This window comes from Myxine glutinosa, chromosome 14 (assembly GCF_964187855.1).
Source record: "Myxine glutinosa chromosome 14, kmMyxGlut1.1, whole genome shotgun sequence".
NCBI lineage: Eukaryota > Metazoa > Chordata > Myxini > Myxiniformes > Myxinidae > Myxine > Myxine glutinosa.
Window position 1 is genome coordinate 42,556,020 of NC_136274.1, and position 11,073 is coordinate 42,567,092.

The 11,073-nt window shown below is 52.2% G+C and overlaps 1 protein-coding gene across 2 annotated transcripts in view; it reads right to left on the minus strand.

The window, feature by feature from the left end:
• RAB38 (RAB38, member RAS oncogene family) overlaps window positions 1–11,073 on the minus strand; it is a 37,073-nt gene that overhangs the window by 24,857 nt on the left and 1,143 nt on the right. The window contains exon 3 of one of the 2 annotated variants that reach the window (XM_068135766.2): window positions 6,097–6,416. In XM_068135766.2, the coding sequence (XP_067991867.1) occupies window positions 6,097–6,416 (320 nt within the window). Of the gene's footprint in view, window positions 1–6,011; window positions 6,417–11,073 lie in introns of both variants that reach the window. The other variant, XM_068135768.2, reaches the window with a different exon arrangement.

Genomic DNA, 11,073 nt, shown 5'->3' on the forward strand with positions numbered 1-11,073 from the left:
CAACTTCATCAAACTTCCCGAATTTTGGGAGGCTCAGGCCGAAGTCTGGTTCGTCCAGGCCGAAGCCCAATTTCAGCTTCGGTGCCTCACCGGCGATGACACGCGCTATTGCCACGTCGTCGCCTCCCTCGGGCCCGGCACGGCCGCTCGAGTTGTGTCCGTCCTTCGCCACCCACCGGACGGCCACAAGTACGAGGCACTCAAGCGGCTACTCCTAGCCACGTTCGGCCTCACGGACGACGCACGGGCCGACCGCCTCCTGGATCTCCCCGAGCTCGGTGACACGCGCCCGTCGGTCCGAATGGACCATATGCTGTCACTGTTGGGCGACGAAGCCCCCGGTTCTCTATTCCGGGCGCTTTTCCGTCGCCAACTTCCAGCGCAGGTTCGCCTCGCGTTGGCCGGGACCGGGCTAACGGAACCCCGAGCATTGGCAGCCGAGGCGGACAAGTACTTCGCCGCTTCGGACACGCGGGCGAGAGTCGGCGTGGCCGTCACGGCCCTCGTGGCTGATGCTGCTGATGCTGCTGCTGATGCTGCTGATCCACAGCATCAGCTTATACAGCATATGCAGCATGCTGATACGCACCTCGTGACCGCCGCCACGCCCCGCCCTCCGCCGCGGCGAAAACCGCCACCGCGGGGAAACCCGCCAACTCCACCGGCCTGGCGGAGCCAGCCGCGCTCCTCCAGCTCCACCACCTGGTGCTGGTTCCACGCCAAGTTCGGCCACGAAGCTCGGCAGTGTCATCCGCCATGCTCCTTCAACAGGTCGGGAAATGCCTGGGCCGGTGCTCAATAGTGGCGATGAGCGCCCGCCGTTCGAGCAGCCTGCTGTTCATAACGGACACCTTCTCCGGGCGCCGTTACCTGTGCGACACGGGAGCGCAGGTGAGTGTCGTTCCCACCGGCACGTCAGACAAGCACGCCGCGGGTGGGGGCCCCGCGCTGCTTCCCGCGAACGGGACGCCCATCCGTACGTACGGAAAACGCTGCCTCTCTCTGCGGTTCGGAGGGCAGGTTTTCCGATGGACGTTCGTCACCACCGACGTGCCCATGGCACTGCTTGGCGCAGACTTCCTGTGCGCTAATGGGCTCCTGGTCGACGTCAAGCGCAGACGTCTTGTCCAGGCCGAGACGTTCAGCTCGCTCGCTTGTGCGTTGCCCAGCTCAACGAGCGGCTTGCCAAGCGGCTTGCCGAACGGTTCGGTTCCGGCCACGTTGGTCTGTACGCTTCCGGCAGCGGACGCATTCACCCGCCTCCTCGCCGGCTTCCCGGCCCTCACGCGGCCCACCTTCTCGGCGGGGGCCGTCAAGCACGGGGTGGCCCATCACATCCCCACCGTCGGGCCACCGGTCTACGCCCGGGCACGCCGCCTCGAGCCGACGAAGCTGGCGGTGGCAAAAGCGGTGTTCGCTACCCTGGAGCGACTCGGCATCGTTCGGCGCTCAGAGAGCGCTTGGGCGTCGCCGCTGCACATCGTGCCGAAGCCCGGCGGGGGATGGCGACCGTGCGGGGACTATCGCCGTCTCAATGACGCCACGACTCCCGACCGCTACCCCGTCCCCCACATTCAGGACTTTTCCGCCCGTTTGGCGGGCATGTCCTTCTTCTCGAAGGTGGACCTCATACGCGGCTACCATCAGGTCCCCGTCAGGCCGGAGGACGTCCCGAAGACGGCGGTCATCACGCCATTCGGACTCTTCGAGTTCCTGCGCATGCCCTTCGGTCTGAAGAATGCGGCTCAGGCGTTCCAGCGACTGATGGACAGCGTCCTGCGTGACTTGGATTTTGTCTACGTCTACCTGGACGATATCCTCGTCACCAGCGCGTCCCGCGAAGAGCACCTACGCCACCTCCGCACGCTCTTCGAACGCCTGGGCCAGCATGGCCTGATTGTGAACCCCGCAAAGTGCGGGTTCGGCGCCACCATAATCGATTTTCTGGGGCACCGTGTCACCAGGCACGGAGCCGTCCCCCTGCCGGCCAAGGTGGAGGCGGTGAAGGGGTTTCCGCGCCCCCGCACGATCAGAGGGCTGCAGGAGTTCCTGGGCATGGTGAACTTTTACCATCGGTTCCTGCCCCGTATCGCCCAGCTCCTGCGCCCCCTGCACGAAGCTCTCCGAGGTAAGCCAGGCAAAGGCGACGTTACCTGGACCGAGCAGATGGACACGGCGTTCACGGGCGCGAAGCTCGCCTTGGCTAACGCCACCATGCTCGCGCACCCGGCGCCCGATGCACCGATCGCCCTCACCACCGATGCCTCGGACTACGCGGTGGGCACGGTGCACGAGCAATGGGTGCGTGGAGCTTGGCAACCGCTGGCATTCTTTAGCCGGCAGCTTCGCCCGCCCGAACGCCGTTACAGTACCTTCGACCGCGAGTTGCTCGGGCTTCACTTGGCGGTCAGGCACTTCCGCCATCTGCTCGAGGGCCGTGCGTTCACTGCCTTCATCGACCACAAGCCGCTGATCTTCGCGATGGGCAAGGTCACCGAGCCGTGGTCGGCCCGGCAGCAGCGTCACCTCTCGGCCGTGTCCGAGTACACGACGGACATCCAGCACGTCGCGGGGAAGGACAACCCGGTGGCGGATTGCCTTTCCCGGGCCGTCGCCCACGCAGTCCACCTCGGCATCGACTATGCCCGGATGGCAGCGGACCAGGCCGCTGACCCCGACGTCCAGGCCTTGCGGACCGCCGTCACGGGCCTCCGCGTCACCGAGGTGGCATTCGACGGCGCGGGCGCGGCCCTCTTGTGCGACGTCTCCCTCGGGCGTCCTCGCCCCATCGTGCCCGCGGGCTGGCAGCGCCAGGTGTTTGACGCCATCCACGGCCTGTCCCACCCGGGCGCGAGGGCCTCCCAAAGGCTGATCGCCGACAAGTTCGTCTGGCATGGCCTCCGGAAGGCCGTCCGCGGCTGGGCCAGGACGTGCCTCGCATGCCAGCGCGCCAAGGTGCACCGGCACACCCAGGCCCCGTTGGCCCCGTTCACGGTGCCGGAACGCCGGTTTGACCACGTCCACGTGGACCTGGTGGGACCTCTGCCCCCCTCGCGGGGTTTCACCTACGTCCTCACCATGGTGGACCGCACCACCCGGTGGCCGGAGGCCGTGCCCTTGGCGTCGACAACGGCGGCCGATGTCGCGCAGGCTTTCATCGCCACCTGGGTCGCCCGGTTCGGCGCCCCCTCAGACATCTCGTCCGACCGCGGCCCCCAGTTCACCTCGGAGCTCTGGGGGGCGGTCGCGAAGGGGCTCGGGGTCCGGCTGCACCGAACCATGGCCTACCACCCCCAGGCTAACGGCCTGTGTGAGCGATTTCACCGCTCATTGAAGGCCGCGCTCCGGGCCACCCTCCGCGACGGCGGCTGGGTCGACAGGCTCCCCTGGGTCCTGCTGGGCCTCCGGACGGCGCCCAAGGAGGACCTGCGCGCATCCGCGGCGGAGTTGGTCTTCGGGCAACCGCTGCGGGTGCCGGGCGAGTTCCTCCCCGACTCCACAGCACCATGGTCCGCGGCACAGCAGCGCTCCGCTCTGCAAGAGACCGCCCAGAGGTTCGCCCCGGTGCCAACGGCATGCCACGGGCACCCACCGACGCACGTCGCCCCGGAGCTTCGCACGGCGGAGTACGTCTTCGTCTGCCACGATGCCCACCGGACACCACTGCGGCCCCCGTACGACGGGCCTTTCCGCGTGCTGGAGACCGGGGCGAAGCACTTCACCCTGGACATCGGCGGTACTCCTGACGCGTTTCGGTAGACCGCCTCAAGCCGGCCCACCTCGACGTGGACCATCCACCGCCAGTGGCCCGACCCCCACGTCGGGGCCGCCCCCCTGCGGGCGGACCCCCGGCACCGCCCAGCCCCGCCGCCACGCCGCCCCCCGGTCCTGCACCCATCCCAGGGGCAGCCAGGGGCATCCCACCTGGCATCCCTGCACCCCGGACGCCGCCGATCGCCAGGGGGCGCTTCAGCCGGGTCATTCGTCTGCCCCGCAAACTGGCCCTCCAGGTGCGCGGGAATTCTGGGGGGGCGCGTGTGGCGGACACAAAAGCCCACTGGCGTGGTGACATCATTCCGCGCACCAAGTGGGCGGTGGCCACGCCCGAGGGGTAGGCGTGGCCTCATGATATACACCGGGCGCGCAGCCCGGAGCGCGCCGGTGTTACAGTGAGCTCCTGAAATAAAGACGCTTATAAGTTACCGCTTGTCCGCTTCCTCCTTGCTCGCAAGCAGCGCGCGTAACGCCGCGCTTTACTACCATGCTTACTCAGGCAGCTATCTTACCTGGACGTTAATGGTATGTATATAAAATAAATAAATGGACTACCATGCTTGCTCTGGCAGGTATCTTACCTCGAAGTTAGAGGTATGCACATAAAATAAAGAAATGGACTACCATGCTCGCTCTGGCAGCTATCTTACCTGGAAGTTAATGGTATGCACATAAAATAAATAAATGGACTACCATGCTCGCTCTGGCAGGTATCTCACCAAGAAGTTAATGGTATGTATATAGAATAAATAAATGGTCTACCATGCTCGCTCTGGCACGTATCTCACCTAGAAGTTAATGGTATGTATCTAAAATAAATAAATGGACTACCATGCCCGCTCTGGCAGGTATCTTACCAAGAAGTTAATGGTATGTATATAAAATAAATAAATGGACTACCATGCTTGCCCTGGCAGCTATCTTACCTAGAAGTTAATGGTATGCACATAAAATAAATAAATGGACTACCATGCTTGCCCTGGCAGCTATCTTACCGGGAAGTTAATGGTATGCACATAAAATAAATAAATGGACTACCATGCTCACTCTGGCAGCTATCTTACCGGGAAGTTAATGGTATGTATATAAAATAAATAAATGGACTACCGTGCTTGCTCTGGCAGGTGTCTTACCTAGAAGTTAATGGTATGTATATCAAATAAATAAATGGACTACCGTGCTTGCTCTGGCAGGTATCTTACCTAGAAGTTAATGGTATGCACATAAAATAAATAAATGGACTACCATGCTCGCTCTGGCAGGTATCTTACCTAGAAGTTAATGGTATGCACATAAAATAAATAAATGGACTACCATGCTCGCTCTGGCAGGTATCTTACCTAGAAGTTAATGGTATGCACATAAAATAAATAAATGGACTACCATGCTCGCTCTGGCAGCTATCTTACCTGGAAGTTAATGGTATGTATATAAAATAAATAAATGGACTACCATGCTCGCTCTGGCAGCTATCTTACCTGGAAGTTAATGGTATGTATATAAAATAAATAAATGGACTACCATGCTCGCTCTGGCAGGTATCTTACCTGGAAGTTAATGGTATGTATATAAAATAAATAAATGGACTACCATGCTCGCTCTGGCAGCTATCTTACCTGGAAGTTAATGGTATGCACATAAAATAAATGAATGGACTACCATGCTCACTCTGGCAGCTATCTTACCGGGAAGTTAATGGTATGCACATCAAATAAATAAATGGACTACCATGCTCGCTCTGGCAGCTATCTTACCTAGAAGTTAATGGTATGTATATAAAATAAATAAATGGACTACCATCCTCGCTCTGGCAGCTATCTTACCTAGAAGTTAATGGTATGTATATATAATAAATAAATGGACTACCATGCTCGCTCTGGTAGGTATCTAACCTGGAAGTTAATGGTATGTATATAAAATAAATAAATGGACTACCATGCTCGCTCTGGCAGGTATCTTACCTGGAAGTTAATGGTATGCACATAAAATAAATAAATGGACTACCATGCTCACTCTGGCAGGTATCTAACCTGGAAGTTAATGATATGTATATAAAATAAATAAATGGACTACCATGCTCGCTCTGGCAGGTATCTAACCTGGAAGTTAATAGTATGTATATAAAATAAATAAATGGACTAACATGCTCGCTCTGGCAGGTATCTTACCTGGAAGTTAATGGTATCCATTTAAAATAAATAAATGGACTACCATGCTGGGTCTGGCAGCTATCTTACCTGGAAGTTAATGGATCATGATTAGGAGAGCCAAAGGAAGGGTAACATGTGGGATGCAAAGTGTTGGTACTCTTGGCAAGCCCACCTTGGCCGACGTCTCGAACCAGCCCACAAACTCGTGCTCCCGGCAGAACTGGTTAAGGAGAGCTGCATGCGATCCATCACCCGGGTTCGAATTTGGGCCGATCGCAACCCCGCTGCCATTCGTCCATCCCTGGTCGCACTTGTTGGCGAGCAACACAGTGGGGATTGTGGCACCGCTTGGTAGGGACACCTTCGAGTCGAGGTCGTGTTTCCATTTGGCTATCGCTTCAAATGTCGTCGACCGCGTGATGTCAAACACCACGAGGGCTCCCACGGCTTCCTTGTAGTACACACGGGTCATGTTCCCAAAGCGTTCCTGGCCTGGCAAAGCAAAGAGATAACAATCGACAAAGGATCATCAAGCTTACAATCATCCGATCCGAAATCACGATTTGGTGTTCTTCATTGTGGTTTGTTGTTCTTCCCACGTGGCAAGCTGGGTGATCGATCAGGTTTCCAATAATTTAATGGTCCACAAAGGGTTGCATTTAAACTATGACTATCCATACATCTTTAGGGAGTAATTCCTTTTTTCGATACAGAGTCGAGGCGCGTGGAGAGGCTGACATACCAGAACACAGAACGGACCATGACATACCAGAACAAAAAGAACAGTGGAAAGGTGGGGAACATCGACAGCAGGGCACAGAGAGGGAGATTTGGTGGAATAAAAGACACGGGGAAGAATCACAGCAAGGGGAGGAGGATCCGGGGGATGACCGGCATGGATATAGGTGCAAACTCTCAATCACAGAAGTGAAAGGGAAAACTGGGGAAGAAGTATAAATAGAATATATATATATATATATATATTGACAATATTGTTGTGGTTTTTAGAACCCTCCACTTTGTAAATATCTGTAATATTCCCTTATAAATAATCCCCTGTAAATAATCCCATTTTTGGTGTAAAGGTCAAAGGTCGCACCCTAGTTAAGTTAGGCCACGAGCAACACGTAGCACACCATAGGCTTCTTCTTTAGTTATTTCATTAGTATGTGTTTCAGGTAAGGATCTGTTTCCAATAGTTGAATCTGCGTTGCATTAATCAAATAACCTAGGCCCCTTTTTCCAATCCTATTCATTTTGCGGCTTTACCCTCTCCAAATTGTATTACGCGCCTCTACCAGCCGCAGCTGCCTCAGCGTTCACTGCCTTTTGGTTGTTCCTGCCCGCCGCCATAAGCCACGTGGCAGAGTGGGAGAAGAAGGGAGGAGCGGCCAGGAACATAGGCGTGGCCCCATCAACGTGTCACGAGGGGAGGTACCAATGAACCCTCGCGACCAATGCGAGGTGTTTTGAATCATGTGGTGGTGAGGTGTTTTGAATCACGTGGTGGTGAGGTGTTTTGAATCACATGGTGGTGAGGTGTTTTGAATTACGTGGTGGTGAGGTGTTTTGAATTATGTGGTGGTGAGGTGTTTTGCATTATGTGGTGGTGAGGTGTTTTGAATTACGTGGTGGTGAGGTGTTTTGAATTATGTGATGGTGAGGTGTTTTGAAATATGTGGTGGTAAGGTGTTTTTAATTACGTGGTGGTGAGGTGTTTTGAATTATGTGGTGGTGAGGTGTTTTGAATTACGTGGTGGTGAGGAGTTATAAATTATGTGGTGGTGATGTGTTTTGAATTACGTGGTGGTGAGGTGTTTTGAATTACGTGGTGGTGAGGTGTTTTGAATTACGTGGTGATGAGGTGTTTTGAATTATGTGGTGGTGAGGTGTTTTGAGGGAATCGTCCCAAACTTCCAATCTGCACCTAGCCCCTCCCGTATGTATGTGCTGAGGGGTTCTTTTTTGAATTTTTATATATTTTTTCAACCTAAATTGCTTATAAAAATGTGATATCACAAACACCACAAATATATTTGTGCAAAAAAATTGTTTGTATTAGAATTGGTGTAAATTATGATAACACAGCAACTCAGGTACAATCATTCCCCTCAGCTAAAACAAGCCCGTTCCTCTGTGACGACACGTGGTGAGGGGAGCGCAGCGAGCCAAGCTAATATATATATGTATATATTTCTGTCAGTTGATTGTTTGTTTGCCATTTGTATTACAGTGTACAAGAAGGTAGAAATAAATGAATGACATGTTTATCTAACCATTTATTCGGGGGAAAATTATTACGGAAGTGTAAGTGGATCCCGGAAAGTGGATCGGCCGCCGCGGTCCGATCAAGTGGCCGGCACGCTCCCCAGACCTTACACCTCCAGATTTATTTCTTTGGGGGCTCATGAAAGACCTTGTTTATCGTGAAAAGCCTCGTACCATTCAGGAATTGAAGGCTCAAATCACTGCAAAGTTTGAGTAAATTGATATCGAACTCTGCAAGCGTGTGTGCCAGTCTGTGCCTGCTCGGCTGCAATTGTGCATCGATCACGAGGGAGAGCACTTTGAAAATTGCAAGTAAAACAGCTTAGTACACTTCCGTAATAATTTTCCCCCCGAATAAATGGTTAGATAGACATGTCATTCATTTATTTCTACCTTATTGTACACTGTAATACAAATGGCAAACAAACAATCAACTGACAGAAATATATATATATAAACAGAAATCGGGCGCTACTTCTGACTCACCTGTATATATATATATATATATGAAGAAACCTGGAAAGAGGTGGGCTTGGGGAGGGTTAATGAGAATAGAAAAGAACATAGTTGTGGATGGGGAATGACCTGAGATGGTGGTGAACAGCTGTGTTGAAACCCTGGAGGGAAGAATGAGATTTAACAGATTGAGGAAGCAGGTTCCACACGTGATGGGTGGAGGTGAGCAGTGAGTCTGCATTTTGGGAGTGTGTTGATGGCAGACCTCGTGTGCTGTGCAGAGGGCGGGGCCAGAGGGGCAGATCTTGGAAAGGGCAGAGGATGCAATAAGAGAATGGAGGCGGTAGAAGACTGAGACCACCGACCTGTCCTTGATGTGGAAGTGATAGGACCATAGGGTTAGCTTCATCAAGGGAAATTTCAATGATTTTGACGGCATCGGTTTCCACGGCTTCACGCTGCGCGAGGTCGAGGCAGGGGTGGCAGCCCAGAGGGGGGAGCATTGTTCCATGAAGATGCAGACGATGGCCTTGCAGGTGGATAAGAGTTCAGGCGTGCCAAGGAAAGACTTTGCATGACGGAGGACGCCCTGTCGTCAGCAGGCTTTGGAGGCCAACTTGGACACCAGAACTCATGGCTCATAGCGAGGCCGGCCCAAAAGAGCACACGTTGACATGCCCTGGGTCGACCTGCTTGTCGTAAGTTGTTACGAGTAAAATTCCCAGCCGCAAGATTTAAAATAATATGTCCATGAGACACTGGCAATGTCACAACCATGTTGAATCAAATGCTTGTTACATGACAGAAACAAATACAAGTGTTTTCAACCGTCATAGAACCGACCGCTGCGCTCAATGTTAAACTTATTTTTCCATTATGGTTCTTGGCAGCAACCCATCAGCAGGCAATTCAATTACTCCAGATTTTCATATCTTTCCCAGCATCGTCCATGGCCTTAGCATCATGTGATTATCCCCACGAGGACATGTGACTTACACATGATGGCATTAGCTGTTGAGAACGGGGCTGCTGTGAGATGCCACAGCAGAAAAACGCGGATAGACACGACAATGCAAACCCTGAAACCAGTTACCCTCCGAGCGAGCAGGGCACACCTATTGCCAAGGGGGGCACCAGTGGCCTAACGTAAATATATACCACAAATAAGTCAACAATGTGTGGTACAAGAGGAGTGAATTTGTTCCCTAAAAGCAGGATCTTCCAATTGAAATTAGTGTTTTTACCTTCGCCAGAGAGGGATTGCATTTGAGTCCGTCTGTTTGTCTGTTTGTTTGTTTGTCCGCACAGAATAAATATGATTTTCTCTGCAACCGTTGGTCCGATTGACAGGAAAGTTTCACCATAGGTGCAACTCCACCTGTATAATTTTTTATGATAATTATAACGTCATAGGTCACGTGGTTCGGTCGCCATCTTGGAAAAATCGAAAAAATTTGCACCTCTATATCTCGGAAAGCGCTGAATAGAAAAAATTGAGACATGGCTCATTGTAAAGAACTCTCCATGTGGAATAAAATATGTTAATTATGATGTCATAGGTGCCTCCATTATGACGTCATAATTCGGCAAGTACAAAACTTCATCCAATCAAGATGCAATTTCTTGAGCGACATGTCGGCATAAAGTGGTGGAGGAAAAAAATAATGACGACGTCATCGGTCATGTGTTTCGGCCGCCATCTTGGAAAACCCGAAAAACTTTGCACCTCTATATCTCCGAAAGCGCTGAATAGAAAGAAATTGAGACACGGCTGAATGTAAAGAACTCTCCATGGGGAATAAAATATGTTAATGATGATGTCATAGGTGCCTCCATTATGACGTCATAATTCGACAAGTACAAAACTTCATCCGATCAAGATGAAATTTCTTGAGCATAATCTAGGAATAAATTAGTTTAGAAAAAAAATAATGATGTCATCGGTCACGTGTTTTGGCCGCCATATTTGTTTTAACACAAAGGCCTTAAAAACTACTGAAAATTACATCCTGGCGAGGGTTTGCAATCTCTGATTGCTCTTTTTGTGGTTTATTATTAGTGTTCAACTCCGTTGTTGAATGCTTCTTGAAATGGCAGACGGCTCAAGATTGTGCACAAGGAGCTGAATAAAATAGTCTTGTGCAAAGAAGGATACACGGTGACGAATGAAAGGCTTATAATCACAGTACTTAGACTAGAAGGGCACTCATTAGAGCGCATACCTCCGCCAGGTTGAACACTTTAAATTTTGTATCCACTGATAGGCCGGATCTGGATCCGGACCTGAACCAAAACCTAATCGTCTTGTTCTTGTGGCCGAACCAACTCATCCACCATAGTTTTGTAATAAAATGTCCATAACTTTTAGAGACACAGACGATGGGCAAATAGAAAAACAGGGGTGAGTTACACCTCCATCCAGTTA